This window comes from Amorphotheca resinae, assembly GCF_003019875.1.
Source record: "Amorphotheca resinae ATCC 22711 unplaced genomic scaffold M430scaffold_9, whole genome shotgun sequence".
Lineage (NCBI taxonomy): Eukaryota > Fungi > Ascomycota > Leotiomycetes > Helotiales > Amorphothecaceae > Amorphotheca > Amorphotheca resinae.
This window is the reverse complement of record NW_020194479.1, coordinates 778653-793740: the sequence shown is the minus strand read 5'-3', so window position 1 is coordinate 793740 and position 15088 is coordinate 778653. Positions and strand designations below refer to the sequence as shown.

At 49.7% G+C, this 15088-nt stretch overlaps 6 protein-coding genes across 6 annotated transcripts; 4 read left to right on the top strand and 2 right to left on the bottom strand.

Annotated features, from left to right (window-relative positions):
* Window positions 1-505: 505 nt before the first annotated feature.
* M430DRAFT_20924 (hypothetical protein) lies at window positions 506-2857 on the top strand (the record flags this gene model as incomplete). The annotated part of the gene is made up of 1 exon (XM_024864396.1): window positions 506-2857. The coding sequence occupies one exon, from the start codon at window positions 506-508 to the stop codon at window positions 2855-2857; it is 2352 nt and encodes a 783-aa protein (XP_024719001.1).
* A 954-nt stretch (window positions 2858-3811) lies between these two features.
* On the top strand, window positions 3812-6087 carry M430DRAFT_124845 (hypothetical protein). Its single transcript, XM_024861929.1, has 5 exons — window positions 3812-4054; window positions 4107-4136; window positions 4233-4541; window positions 4595-5311; window positions 5364-6087. The coding sequence occupies exons 1-5, from the start codon at window positions 3986-3988 to the stop codon at window positions 5637-5639; spliced, it is 1401 nt and encodes a 466-aa protein (XP_024719000.1). The 5' UTR covers window positions 3812-3985; the 3' UTR covers window positions 5640-6087.
* M430DRAFT_263592 (hypothetical protein) lies at window positions 5729-6171 on the top strand. Its single transcript, XM_024865376.1, has one exon. The coding sequence runs from the start codon at window positions 5817-5819 to the stop codon at window positions 6096-6098; it is 282 nt and encodes a 93-aa protein (XP_024718999.1). The 5' UTR covers window positions 5729-5816; the 3' UTR covers window positions 6099-6171.
* Window positions 6172-7258: 1087 nt separating this feature from the next.
* On the top strand, window positions 7259-11728 carry M430DRAFT_277997 (hypothetical protein). The gene is made up of 3 exons (XM_024865727.1): window positions 7259-9004; window positions 9049-10315; window positions 10595-11728. Exons 1-3 carry the CDS (start codon window positions 7325-7327, stop codon window positions 11500-11502), a joined length of 3855 nt encoding a protein of 1284 aa, XP_024718998.1. The 5' UTR covers window positions 7259-7324; the 3' UTR covers window positions 11503-11728.
* Window positions 11729-11745: 17 nt separating this feature from the next.
* Window positions 11746-13051, bottom strand: M430DRAFT_36204 (hypothetical protein). Its single transcript, XM_024866890.1, has 4 exons — window positions 12772-13051; window positions 12557-12673; window positions 12257-12411; window positions 11746-12171 (listed from the first exon to the last, which is right to left on the bottom strand). Exons 1-4 carry the CDS (start codon window positions 12809-12811, stop codon window positions 11785-11787), a joined length of 699 nt encoding a protein of 232 aa, XP_024718997.1. The 5' UTR covers window positions 12812-13051; the 3' UTR covers window positions 11746-11784.
* Window positions 13052-13056: 5 nt separating this feature from the next.
* M430DRAFT_124840 (hypothetical protein) lies at window positions 13057-15086 on the bottom strand. Its single transcript, XM_024861928.1, has 4 exons — window positions 14724-15086; window positions 14596-14667; window positions 13560-14547; window positions 13057-13504 (listed from the first exon to the last, which is right to left on the bottom strand). The coding sequence occupies exons 1-4, from the start codon at window positions 15018-15020 to the stop codon at window positions 13335-13337; spliced, it is 1527 nt and encodes a 508-aa protein (XP_024718996.1). The 5' UTR covers window positions 15021-15086; the 3' UTR covers window positions 13057-13334.
* Window positions 15087-15088: the final 2 nt, after the last annotated feature.

Here is a 15088-nt window from a genome sequence, read left to right as displayed (position 1 = left end):
GACTTCATTTCCTCCGTATATACATTTCTGCTCCCTGCTCCGCCGAGCGGTACGGGCTCCTCTTCTTTTCTTCTTCTTCTTCTCCTCCCCTTCTCTCCCCCCCCCCCTCTCCCTCTCTTCCATCCCCTGAGCCCTCGCCCTCGCCCTGCGTGTCTCTCATTACTCTATCCTCCTTGCATTACCGTCCTATCGTCACCGTAGGTCGTCGTCGCCCTATCCTCAGACCGTTGTCACTCTCTTGCTTGGAACAAACGCTCGCTACGTACGATTCGCGGTGCCGCACAACCTCCCACCAAAGTCTCACCCTGCCTCGTCGATCCATGGCCACGATGTCTCAGTAGTGAGGACCGCAGTTTGACAAATTGATTACCGACGATTCTTTAAATTGCACAGACTGGTCGTATTTTCAGAGGTGTCCCCGCCGTCACTCCAGTGCGCTTAGAATCCACCACGGTCCTTTTCCCCTGAACGGACCACAACACGGCGCCCCAGACCGCCAGGCACAATGGGTCGAACCTCCAAGTTCTCGTTCCCCTTGCCAGCTCGCACATACAGTACAACCCCAAAGGAGAAAGAAGCTACGAACAAACCGTCTCCTTGGAGAGGGAGCACTCTGTCGAAGGCACAGCGAATCTTGGGAGCGGAGAGCGATCTCAATATCGACTCGCAACTTCGGGACGATGATCAGTCGTGGGTTTACCCTGGCTCGAGGTCGAGTGGCATCAGTGGTATGAGTATCTGCATTTCCGAGTCGTCACAATCAACACGATCGAAGGACGATACAGCGAGTATCTCACAATCACACTCCGACCAATGGGAACTCGAATCCGGCGTGTTTCCAAGACCTCAGGGGCTGCGTGGAAAGGCATCGTCTACTTTGCTTGGTCAGAACTATGGCGAGGACGGCGGTGCGACGGATACATCCAGTATAGGCCGGCGTATGCACCGCGAGCATTCAGACTCTACCCTGAGATCCTACTATGATCGTCAGAAGTCCCCTCTCGCGATATCTCAGCAAACTTCAGCATCTTCTGCACGGGATTTAGCATTACGAAAAGGTTGCCCTCCTGTAGTGACCAGAAGTCCATTACTTCAGATCGAATCGGTTGAAATACCTGATGAACACTTGGTATACCCGGACCACGAAGACTTCTTCCGAGACAAGTCAAAGAAGAAGCCCTCCCGATTGGACCTGTCGATGTTGATACCAAGGTCGCGAAGGAATGGAGGGGGAGAAGACTCTGGGCCACCGACGCCGTATTCTACAAATGGATCCAACACGCCACATAGCCAGGATTCAAGTTCGTTTCGTCGGAGGCTTACAAAAGCCGCGTCCAAGGAATCATTGCAATCACAAAAGCTGAGTGTTCGCTCGGGTCACACTCAAGACTCAAAGCGCCGGCACACACGCGACACCCTCTCCGAGTTATACGACAAGTATGAGCATCTCACCGGCCGCTCCCAACGTATGAGCCAGATTCCTGAGTCCAAGGTACCTGAACCCAAGGTACCCGAGGCGAATGTGCCCGGTCGTGAGAGGCATACGAAGACTCCGCAGATGGCAATCAGCGAGTTAGAGTCTCGATTCGACCAGTTAGAGGTAAACAGCTCGCATCTGAGCCCTGCAGATAGCCGTTCTTTCTCCTGGAAGAACGTACCTCCTCCAAACCTGGTCACCCCGCCCTGGGAGTTATCAAGTGCCGCAAGTATTTCTAGCCGCAATACGAAAACATCGCGTCACACCAGTACCAGCGCATTTTCAAATTCAGATCTGAAGAACAACAGTGTGCTTTCGTTATCCTCGGACTCTGAAGAGGAGTCTTCGGGACCAGAACCTATTGGACCCCATGGTATCTTGCCCAACGACAGAGCATCACGAGTCCTGAGTGGAATTTCCACTGCGACACCCGACAGCCGCCGTCCGTCGACACGACAATCGCTAGCAGCGACGTCCATGACATCCATAACATCCAAGACATATGGATCGAGGAGAGGATCTGCTCAATCCCATCCTTCCTTCACCATCCCCGAGTTTGCTGAGTCTCCTTTGCCGAATACGCGGATATCAGGTCCTTGCGCGCAACCCGAGATTGATGATCATCATTCCACAAGATCTCAGTCATCAGATAGGCGACAATGGAGGTCATCCAGGAAACCATCCTCAACAGCCTCTAGGAGATCATCGACACATCCAACACCGCCTATATCCCCCACTACCGTCGAGTTTCGAGATCCTTCAGGTCGCAGCAGCCGCTACATAGCTGTGACTAAACAAGAAGAAGCTCTTCTGGAGGCCTTGCGACAAAAGAGGGCACACATGCGAGAGATGATCATCGAGGAGCATGAGACTGCTAAGTCTCCGCCACGTGAACGCCGCAGGACCTCTTCTAGACACGCAGAGGTGCCTTTTGCGAGCACGGTACGTGGTCCGGCAGGTCCAAAAGACCGAGTCCTTCTCTACCTTGACGATGCTCCCATGTCCAAAGAGCATCCTATCGACACCGCGGAGCCTTCTCCCGATCTGAGTGATTTTCTAACCTTCGCCTCGGATGAAGACTCGACGCCAAGGACGAGCTGGGCGCCGTCCCGAAAAGGCCAACACAGGCCCGACTCATCTATCTCTCCTCGGCAGAGACGAAGCTCCAAGAACAGCCCAGTGACGCCTCCGGCAGTTAGGCTGAGCGCTGTTGGCGCAACTGGCGGGCTCAAAGACGTACGGTCCATGGATCAGGGATTAGGTCCGAAAGTGCGAGTTCCTCATGGTGGAGTCCGGCTTATGGACGATGGCAGGTTGGCAAACGCTCAGGACTTCCTGATGGATGAAGAAGACGAGATGGGGATCCCTTGGGGAGCATAAAGCGACGATTGAGATATCATTCGAGGAATCGTGCCTCCTCACGAACGACATCTTTTATTTTTATTTTTACATGTTCCATTTGTAAAGTTTCGGTTATACATAATGTGCGTGGGCAGGCAGGCATCTATACCCAACTTTCCTCATTTGCATGTATACCTACACAAGGCCATATACTGGATATAATGGCTCGGGGTCGCGGGGTTATAGATGGGTATGAAGACTCGAGAACTACTGTACAATGATAGATGGTAATAAAAATCACTTTGAAAACCTGGGAATTCTGGAGGCGGCTTGAGACTGTGCGTTTCAGGGGCCAAGCCATCTGGGTCAAGGCATGGATGTTTAACGATGGCCGCCAAAGACTGTAATGCATGCATTAAGGACCACTTTGTACGGTGGCCTCGGAAAGCCTGGGAATGTCTTCCGGATGGCAGATGGAGGTCATCGTCGATTTCTCTCTTATTACCTACCTTACCTTAGCCTTTAAGAACCAAGCTCTCCCCTCTGTACCTTGCTAGTGCTGAGAGGGATGCCGAGGCATTGGCCCATGCAGAGAAGAGAAAGCATTGTGGGATTGTGGGGGAAACTCACCGTTGATACATGTGACCATCAAACAACTCATGGTGCTTTTCTCAAACCTTTCATGCCAATGGCACCGTATCTTCTGCGCCGAAACTTGGCGTGTCGTGGATTGAACCGCTTCCGAGGCTTGGAGCTCTAGATGTGTTGCCCCCGAGGTGGTCAGTCCCTCGCTGTAGACTCCCTCCTTCGCAAAGGGAACTTTCAATCCTTCGTAGGGATACGTATATACAAGCAGCTGGCAAGATATTATTATACAGTCTTTCTATTGGCGTTGGTGTCGCTCCCCTGAAAAGCTGCTCAGGTCGCTCCCCTTGATTGATTGGATCCCTGTTCTGCGAACCCTGGGTCAACGCGATCAAGTCTGGGCACCACCACCAAACCAGCCAGCCAGACCTTTCTCATTCCTTTCTCTCCCACATACCGCTGGCCTGCACAAAAGGCACTTGCTCGATTCTCTTCACTTGCGTCTTTCGCTGCTCCGTTGAGCTCTTCCCAAAAAATTACATTCCGCTTTGCGCACAACCTTGGTTTCCTAGGCGCCCAGTCATGGCGGTAGCAGATGCGCCAGGCGCGTCCTTTATGGGCGTGCCAATGAAGCACATCTCCCTCATCACAGTAAGGGCAGCTCCTTGGGGGCCTTCTGGGGATATGGCTAATGTACGGGTAGCTCACTTTCCAAAATTCGGCCCTCATACTGGTACGTAATCCGTGTTGGGCATCATCGAGCTTTGGAGCGTCTCAGCAGAAGCACCTGGTGGCAGAGGAGTAGGACCCTTCAGTTGACAATATATAGATTCTTCACTACTCGCGGACAATGCCCCTTGTTAATGGGCATCGATACTTTACGTCCACGGCCGTCTTCCTCAACGAGGTTGTAAAGCTAGCCGTCTCCCTAACGATCGCCCTGTATGATATATCGCGAACCCTACCTCCCTCTACTCCGGCGACGGTCCTTTTCGAACAGTTATACATGTCTGTGTTCTCCGGCGACGGGTGGAAATTGGCTATCCCGGCAGCGCTGTACACTCTCCAGAATTCTCTTCAGTACATAGCAGTCAGCAATTTAGATGCGGTGCATTTCCAGGTTCTATACCAACTTAAGGTAGGACCTTTGGATATCGAGGCTTTGTGCTCTGCTAACCGACATATCTCTAGATTCTTACAGCAGCTCTCTTCAGTGTTACTATGCTTGGCAGGTCACTTTCGTCCAGAAAGTGGATAGCACTCATACTTCTGACATTCGGAGTTGCGATCGTACAATTACCTGTGAACGACCCAAGCACATATTTGCCTCTCAATGACGAGCAATCTCGATTCTATTTCCCTCGATCTTTCCACGAGTTAGGCCAACTCACTAATGGGGCTGCGGAGGCAGCAAGTGAGCTAACGAAACGCGGGGTAGAGGGGTTCGCAGAATACCTTACGAAGCGGTCTGCTACATATGAGGGTATTCAAGAGGATCTAGGGCTGGTCAAACCGGTCATGAATTACTCGATTGGGCTCACGGCAGTCTTGGTTGCGGCCACGACATCCGGCTTGACAGGAGTATATTTCGAGAAAGTGCTGAAGGATTCCAACACACATGTCACAGTCTGGACTCGAAACGTACAACTTTCGTTCTACTCCTTGTTCCCGGCTCTGATCATCGGCGTCATCTTCAAAGATGGTGAAGAGATAGCCCAGAACGGGTTCTTTGATGGTTACAATTGGGTAGTCTGGACCGCTATAATCTTCCAGGCCGTGGGAGGAGTGCTAGTTGCTATGTGCATCAAGTATGCTGATAATATTGCTAAGAACTTTGCAACTAGTATTAGCATTATCATTAGCTTTCTTTTCAGCGTTGTGTTCTTTGACTTCCAAGTCACCTTGAACGTAAGCATCTCAAGAGTTCCGGTTCGAGGGCTGTGCTAACAACTTCCGGCAGTTTATATTTGGCACTGCTGTTGTCATCTTCGCAACATATCTCTACAGTGGGCCGGACCGCAAACGAAATCGACCTCCCCCTATCAACATTGCCAGCTATGAAAAGACAACCATTGACAATGGATTCACACCAAGAGAGGAGAGGCCGCCAAGGCTGCCCATAGATCCCCTCGAGAGCGTCAAATCTGCCGGCTTGTCTACGTCGAGGCCAAGCTCGCCGATGAGACATCATTCAAGAGTCGGATCATCGAGAGGTAAAGTGAAGAGAGACGATTAACGTGGTTGGCGTTGAATATGATGGTATGGGACAGGTGGGCGGGTGTTCGGGCACCTTGTAAAAAAAAAGCGAGGAGTTATCATCTACATGACCTGGGAGAGTTTTCATGTAGCTTGCTGTGGGCATGATATGGCGTTTATGGATGGTGGGCTCAGGAGGCGGCTGTCCCGGTAGATCATGTCACATCACGTGACTGGCAGAGGAAAAAAGGGGGTTCAAAGAAGTTCGGACATCCCTTTGGATCCTCAATTTCTCTGCAAAAATGGATTTGGAATTTGTCTACAATCACGCCATATTTCAAGGTCTCCGTATATCGTTCTAGATCCAATGGTCGTTCGAGTTAGAGCGAGGAGTACGGAGTCAGATAAAAGAAAGCTTCGAACTGCGATCAGCTTTCTTTCCTTTCTTTTTCCTTTTTCTTCCCTCTTATGCTGGGAATCTGCAGCAGGCCTGCCTTGATTTTTATTTTTGTAACAGGCTTCTTGAGGCTCGTTTTCCTCTGGACCTCACATATTTTCAGGGAGATATCTGCCAGAGCCTCATGGATCACGTGCCTGATCTCTAATCTTCCATTCTGAGCTGGGGCACAAGTCACCTCCGCTAATCTCACACGTCTCCTATTTTCTTGGTCCCCCTTCAACGATTCCCGGAATCAGCTCCATATGAAAGTATATACAAATCTTTATTCCCCCCTGATACTGTATTTGACAATCTCGAGCTTCCGATTTCGTCAGATCTCCCTCTTTCAATGCTGCTGGTAGTCCCCATGCGTTCTCCTTAGTACTTCTATTTCTCTTCCTCCCAATCTTCAAGATGGCTCGCGACCTTGATACCCATCTGCAGCGGATCATTGACAATGCCACTGGTCTTGATGCTCAGAAAAGGCCTGCGCCAGCATTCAATTTCCCTGCCATGGAGACTCGGGCTGCTGAGTGGAGCTTCAGACCAGCACCAAGACAGTCAATGCAGGAACCCAAGCTGTTCAATGACTATGGTCAGTATTTATTTCTGTTGCATTCCCTTGAAGCATATCTGACAATAATCACCATATTAGGCCGAGATCCCTACGGCTACGAGTCTCCCGAGGCTCTGGTGGCACCAAGCACTACTACAACTAGACTTTCTCTCGCACCTCGGAATATCTACAACCAGCAAGGAGAGCGAGAATCTAGAGCCATTACCAATGCGGATCATCACTTCAGGTTCGCCCAGAACCTTCGCCAGGGATTGCCAGTCAGTCGACCACCTCAGACGACCAGCAATACCCAGGCTCAGAGTCCTCTTAGCCAGCTAGCTACAAGTATGCTCTTACAGAGACCGATTCCTGAAACCAGTCCTGAGCATACGAGCATCTTTCATGGCCTACGCAGCAATAGACTCCATAAGCTACAGCCGCAGAGACAACAGGTCACTCCACCTTTCAACCTCAGTAAGCTATGCCATCTTCAGTTCCATAACCTTGTTAGAGGCTGACTTCTTCAGGCGGCTTTGCATATAGCCCCAATACTCAACAAACCTCGATCCCCTCCTCCCCTCCGCTGATGCAGTACTCAAGCCCCACAACGAGAGTTAGTCTGCGACGGCTTTCAAACCGTACGAGAGCCTCATCTGGATATCTAGAGGAAGATCATGACACTTATGAATATGTCGCTCCTGCCGAGACACCTCAACGGCAGAGCGTAGCCATGATAAAGGCCGCTACCAATAGCACGCCACAGGCGTTGGCCCTAGAACATGCTCCGCCTATGGCACATGGCATTCAGCTTATCTCTCCATATGAACTCCCCGATCGGTTTCGTCAGATCTTCCCATATCAGCTTTTTAACGCTGCACAATCCAAGTGCTTTGCCAGCGTTTATAAGAGCAATGATAATGTCGTTGTCTCAGCCCCTACAGGCTGTGGCAAGACTGCAATACTTGAATTGGCGATTTGCAAACTTGTCGAAGGTCATCCCTCTGGAGAATTTAAGATTGTTTATCAGGCTCCAACAAGGTCGCTCTGCTCTGAACGTATGCGTGATTGGCATAAGAAGTTCAGTCACTTGAATCTGCCTTGTGCAGAGTTGACTGGAGACACTAGCCAGTTCGAGATGAGCCGGGTTCGCAATGCTTCGATTATTGTCACCACACCTGAGAAGTGGGATAGCATCACACGGAAATGGCAAGACCATATTAAGCTGTTGCAGATGGTAAAGCTATTCCTCATTGATGAGGTGCATATTCTCAAGGATACTCGAGGTGCCACTTTGGAAGCTGTCGTTTCTCGCATGAAGTCTATTGGCGCCAATGTTCGCTTTGTCGCCCTCAGTGCAACGGTCCCGAACTCAGAGGACATCGCTCTGTGGTTAGGCAGGGATCCCACGAATACCCATCTACCAGCCCATCGAGAGACATTTGGCGAAGACTTCAGACCTGTCAAGCTGCAAAAGCATGTCTACGGCTTCGATGGCCAAATGAATGACTTTGCATTTGAGAAAGTTCTGGATGGGAAGCTCCCAAATCTGATTCAGAAACACACTAGCAAAAAGCCAATCATGGTATTTTGCTTCACTAGGAAATCCTGCGAGGGCACAGCCGCCACCCTTGCAGAATGGTGGACTAGACAGAGAGTCGCAGACCGTGGCTGGCCAGCTCCTGTTCAGCGAACAGTGGTCGGCAGCAGGGAGCTTCAAGTACTGGTGGAGAGTGGCGTTGCCTTTCATCATGCTGGACTTGATCCACAAGATCGCAACGCTATCGAGACAGCCTTTCTGAAAGGAGATATCAGCGTGATCTGCTGTACCTCAACCTTGGCTGTTGGAGTCAACCTCCCCTGCCACCTTGTCGTTCTGAAAGGCACTGTTGGGTTTCAAGACGGCGGCCTTTGCGAATACTCTGATCTAGAGGTAATGCAGATGCTGGGGCGGGCTGGACGGCCCCAATTTGATGACAGCGCCATAGCCATCATTATGACACGCTCAGATAAGGTCGACAGGTACAAGAAGATGATCTCTGGCCAGGACATACTGGAGAGTACCCTGCATCTAAACTTGATCGGGCACCTCAATTCTGAAATTGGTCTTGGCACTATCCATGACCTCGATACAGCGAAGAGGTGGCTTTCCAAAACCTTCTTGAGTGTGCGAATGAGACAGAATCCTAGCTACTACAAGTTGGAAGGTATTCCTCAGAGTACAGATGCTGATGAACGACTCCGACTCGTCTGTGAGAGAGATGTTAAGCTCCTCCAAGAGAATCAGCTGGTGTCGGAAAAGGAGCGATTCATGTGTACCGAGTATGGTCATGCTATGTCTCGATACATGGTGCAGTTCGAAACGATGAAGCTGCTTCTCAGTTTGCCCAGGCATGCGAAGACCGAGCAAATTGTAAGATATTCTGCGAGTATCCATGCACTGACTAACAAATACAGCTCCAACTTATTTGCCAAGCTTCCGAGTTCAAAGATCTTCGGATGAAGCCAAATGAGAGGCCCTCTCTTCGCGAATTCAACAAATCTCCGTTTATCAAGTATCCTATAAAAGAAAACATATCAACAACATCTCAGAAGATCTCTCTCATCATCCAAGTTCAGCTAGGTGGTGTTGATCTTCCTACAAGTAAAGACTTCCAAGCTATTAAAAGACAGTTCATGGTAGAAAAAGGCGTCATATTTGAGCGTATTCAACGCCTTATTCGCTGTATCATTGATTGCAAGTCAGTAGATTGTGATGCAATCTCCACGCGACATGCCCTGGACCTGGCTAGGAGTCTTTCAGCTGGATTCTGGGAAAATTCGAACCTACAGTTAAGACAAATCCCGCAGGTTGGCCCTGCTGCGACTCGAAAGCTTGTTACCAGCAATATCAATAGCGTTGAGAAACTGGCAAGTTTAGATACCGCGAGTATCGAACGTATCATGGGCAGGAATCCTCCCTTTGGGAGAAAACTGCTGGACTCGTTGCTTGGATTCCCGCGCTTAACCCTACAAGCCGAGACCTTAGGGAGAGCTGCTTCTAAAGCAGGAGAAAATCCCAGGGTTTACGTCAAAGCTAAGCTGGGTTTCGCAAATGCTAAAGCGCCTGTTTGGAAGGAGAGGAAGCCCTCACTGACATTCATGGCCGAAACGTCAGATGGCACTCTAGTTCACTTCTGGCGTGGTAATATCCAGAAGTTGGATAAAGTGCATGAGCTTAAATTTATCGTCGAATTATCTTACCCAGACGACGAAATCAAATGCTACGTTGCGTGTGACGAGATTGTAGGAACTGCTCGCTCCTCTCTCCTCAAGCCGGATATTCCTGCATCAGCATTCCCAGCTAAGAAGCCAAGCAAGCAAGCCGAACCACAGATCGGATCTATTGACCAAAATGAGGGCCCTGGCTGGACTGATGAGTTTGGAGGCGATGATATCGAAGATGACGAGTTGCTCGAGGCTGTCAAACGCATTGATGCCCCTGCCAGCGAGTATGACTCGGACGACTTTGCAGATATTGACGATTTCAACGGACCGTCCGAGGGTGCTAGCTCGAAGGAGGAGAAGGCCGAGAATGTTATGGAGTCTGTTCTGATGGAAAATGGCAAATGGACTTGTAATCACCGCTGTTGTGGGGGTCAGACACTTAAGAATGGCCAGCCTTGCAAACACAAGTGCTGTCATGAAGGCCTTGATAAACCTAGAAAGCCCAGGAGATTAGTAGGTGTTGGTGGTCTATTATCTAAAGGATATGTTTACTGACGGTATCTACAGTCATCTTTGGGCAAGGGTGAACTACCAGGTTCAACAAATCAGGTTGGTTCATCAGGATTCTGTCATTCGTCCAATGCTGATATTCCTCTGTCGAAGATCGTGGCAGACAGGAAGCAGGTGAAAAAGGTTAGCTGCCCACTCTTTCAGTCAATAAATATTAACACCTGTTTTCACTTCAGTCACAGCTACTCGCTGGTAATTCACAGGCAGCAGGCGGCAAGACATCAAGCGACAAATCACGAAATATTAACAATGCAGGGACAAAGATTTCCAAGGTATTTATACCTGGATACCATGAAGATTAGCTTGTTTTACTTACTAGCCAATTCTCAGATATCTAAAGGACAAATGAAGCTGAAGGAATGCAAGTCCAGCCATTCTGACCAAGAAGACGTCGAGGTCATTGATCTTGCAGAGGAATTCCCGCCCGTTAGTGACACAGATCTAGCTCCCCGTGATTATCGGAAATTGCAGAGTCTTCACACAAAAGTCCAAAAGGAGAATGAGAAACCTGTACGGCTCCCAAAGCAGAAGCCAGGGTTCTCATATGCAAGTGGACAGCAACCCAATCTCCCGTTTCTCCATAAGCCAAAGACTGATGACAACATGTTCGATTCGTGGGAATTTGCTCAGGAAGAAGATTTTCCTTCGCCGTCTGCACTTGCAAAAGGAGAGGGCAACGGAAGCGATCCATTCGAAATAGATTTAATCACACATGAGAAAGCTACTCCCACCTCATCTATGCGAGATGGCTCCTTGGAAAGCCTCGAAGCAGCCATGCTTGGCCTTGATGATTCAGAGAGACTCAAAACACCGACTCCAAAGATTGATCTAAGCTTTGAAAATGGCGTCTTTGACTTTTCTTCGTTCAACGATCAGGCCGAGCAACGAGAGATATTCTCAAGCCCTTCAATGCAAACGTCGCTTAAACGACCGTTATCCCTTACTCCAGAAATGCCAGAGATGAAATACCGTCGTGTTAAAAAGGACGAGTCGATCACGAAGGACCTGACGATCACCGAGACAGAGCCAATTGAGCACGAGGAGACTCAGCAGCGCACAGTTCCAGCGTGGGTAGATGAGTTTGACTCTGCTCTCATCAATGACTTAAAAGGCATTGTTGATTTCGTGGATTGATTCTGGGCCGGGGTTGCCGTGGGTCTTGTAAGATAAAGTCATGTAGCTGGTTTGCTCAGGTACGAAATTATGCGTTCTATTTGCTGAAAACTGCGCGTGTCATGCTCTTCATTTACTCATTCATATGATACAATCCTGTATTTAGTGGTTCATTATAGCTGCTTCAACCTCACAACTGGCTAAGCAAGATATTGTTATAATAGCAGAAAGTTATAGGAGGAAGTGTGAGGAGATTCTATTGAGCTCCTCACCTATATTCTATCCTCTATCCTCTATCCAAATCTATCCAAATCTATCCCATATATCTTTAGATGAAAGCGTCGTGCTCACAACACCCGCAAACCCAGCCACCACAGTGCCAACCGGTATCCAGCCCGTAACAAAGCCCGGGACCAGTAAATCAAAGCAATCCGCCACCAATCTAATCTTAACCCTCTGTAATTCCTCCTTTCCCATCCTTTGTCCCTTCCCATCCTTTCCTCGCTCCCCCACAGCAGCAGCTTTCCCCTTACTCTTCTCCCCCTTCTTCGATTTTGAATCTTCTGTACTTGAAGAAAGCTGCAGGATCCCCAAGGCTATCGAGCATACCAGGGAATAAAACCATAGTTTATTCGCCTCTAGCATAGCGCTCGCTGCCCAGGATACGGGATACACGCCCATAGCATCCAACTATAGAAATCTCAGTCCCCTTCCATTCATACCACAACCTCCCTCCCCAAAAAAGAAAGAAAAGAAAAGAAAAGAAAAAACTCACGAGCGTCAAAGACTCTAACCCCAAAAACCCGCCCAAGAATCCCCACTTCAAAACTCCAAATAGTATTTCCCAGCCTCCAGCTGCTGTCTGGAAATAAACATCGCTCATCCGTGAGATACATTCAAAAACCCGGAAGAAGCGGAGATATCGACGACCTGTTGTATACATTTTCATCTCATCAGTCCAGTCCAGTCCAGTCCCAAAAGCCTCTCCTTCCTCCCCGCCGTACGTTTGTTTGGTTTTTGTCTTTTCTTTTTTTTGGGGGGGGGGGGGAAGAGTAAGAAGAAGAGGGAGACGAACCGAGTGCGAATTGTCTACGTGTATGGTTCCAGAACAAGACGTCGCCGGATGTAGATGCTAAACCGCTGAGGATCTGGGATAGGCATTGCAGAAGCCGGAGCAGCTTTTCGAGACCGGCTGGAGGAGGGAGTGGTTAGTCACCTAAGGTAAGGTAGGGGGTTTGGGTCGGGGATCACGTGAGCTGGAAGGGGGGTTGAAAAGGAGGGGAGCGTTACTGGCGTCTGTGGCGAAAAGGAGGAATTGTTTGAAAGACATTGTTTATTATAGAGAAAAGAGAGCAGGGGTTAGGTAATGATGGCTGGAATGAACGTGGGATATATTGATGAACGAGGGAATGGATATAGTGTGTGTGGAGAGGTGATGAAAAGTAGGTCTTTGTGAGCGAGAGGATTATTACTCCATTCTTGAGCCTGTGCTGGGGTAGACGGTGATGAATATTCTGCTGGACACAGTTGACGAGTTGGTAGACACTGCTGGTATATTGCGTGCTTGAAGAATTTGGGAGATGAAGGGTTGATAGCAAAGAGAAGCAAGCAACCTCAGACAGCTTCAAATTCGCTTATGGTCTTTAGCTCAAGCTATTACAGGGGGTAACCACTCCCAGCCTTTCAACATCTACTCATTCAGCCATTCTTCACAAGGAGATGCGTTCTTGGACCGAGTGTATTCAAGTCTTTTGCTCTGCTATGACACCTGTAAATTGACCGGACCATCTTGAAAACAATAAATACAATAGGAATAGCCCCCTATCAACAATCTACAGTCTTCCCCAAGTCTTCTACTGTCCAGGTGCAACCAGCTTTCCCTGGCGCAAGGCGTCGTGATCCCATCCACCAGCCAATGGCGTACCTCCGGTTGCCTCGGCGTACGATTGCATCCGGGCCTCCAGTTCGGGTCGGAAATGTCTGATAAGACCCTGGATGGGCCATGCGAAAGCTTCACCAAGAGCTAGTTCTCAAATCAGTATCGAATCCTCAAGTGCTTTTCAAGGTTGACAACTTACCGCAGATAGTGTGACCTTCAACTTGCTTTGTGAGCTCTTGCAGCATATCGATTTCCCGTGCTTTTCCTTGTCCCTTCTCGAATCTCGACATCATCTGCTGTGTCCATTTGCTACCCTCTCTGCAGGGGGTGCACTGACCGCAGGACTCGTGTCGGTAGAAGTGGGACAGTCTTGAGATAGCACGAACGACATCGGCGCTCTTGTCCATGACAATGACGGCCGCAGTACCGAGACCAGATTGGCTGTCCTTCAACGCATCGAAGTCCATGATTTGGTCGTCGCAAATGCTCTTCGGTAAGATTGGTGTGGATGATCCTCCTGGAATAATAGCCTTGAGGTTATCCCATCCTCCGCGGACGCCGCCACAGTGCTTTTCGATCAGCTCACGAAGAGGAATGCTCATCTCTTCTTCGACGGTACATGGGTTGTTGACATGACCCGAGATACAGAAGAGCTTGGTTCCATGATTTCTCTCACGTCCAAAGCTGGCAAACCATGATCCTCCTCGTCTGCAGATCGTTGGTGCAACTGCAATAGTCTCGACATTGGCGACTGTTGATGGGCATCCAAAGAGACCGACCGCAGCGGGGAACGGGGGCTTTAGACGAGGCTTGCCAGGCTTGCCTTCCAGAGATTCGATAAGGGAGGTCTCCTCGCCACAGACATAGGCTCCCATTCCGCGGTGGATGTAGACGTCGAAATCGTAGCCACTTCCGCAGGCGTTCTTTCCGATCAAACCATCTTGGTATGCCTCCTGAATTGCACGTTGCACGACCGCGGCCTCATGATAGAACTCGCCACGGATGTAGATGTAAGCAGCTGTGCAGTTCATTGCTCGTCCAGCAACCAGGCATCCTTCGATGAGCTTGTGGGGGTCCTTTCGCATAATTTCGCGGTCCTTGCATGTTCCCGGTTCACCCTCATCAGCGTTGACAACCAGATATCTGGGCTTGTTGTCCTTATCCCAGTCCTTGAAGTTCATGAACGACTATCCAATATCAGTATGTAGTCGCGTACCCAAGGTGGAAGAGCATACCCATTTCATTCCGGAAGGAAATCCAGCGCCACCACGTCCTCGCAGACCAGAAGCTTTGATCTCGGAGATAATCTGTACACAATGTCAATTGCCGTGTCCGGGAGATATTAATCAATCCCTTCACATACCCAGTCGTGGCCCTTGAGCAGGATTTCCTTCGTCTTGTACCAGTCTCCATACTTCTTGGCACTCTTCAAGTCTGCCCCGTGGTGCCCGTATAGGTTCTGGAAGATCCGGTCCTGGTCCCTTAATCCACCATATGTGCGCTTTGGCGGGGGAGCATCCTGTACTGTGGCCAGCCCGCGCCTTTGCTGTGCGGGAGAAACGGAGCTTGGTAATCGAGCAGCACCACCAGCTGTCGTAGGGAGGATGCGGGTTGAGAGAGCGGATACGGCCTTAGGAGAAGGCGCGTGTCGCGAAAGCATCGTGAATATAGTGGTGCTCAGCTGAGCGAAGTGTATCTCGATGAGACGGGATGGTTTGAGGACTGGAG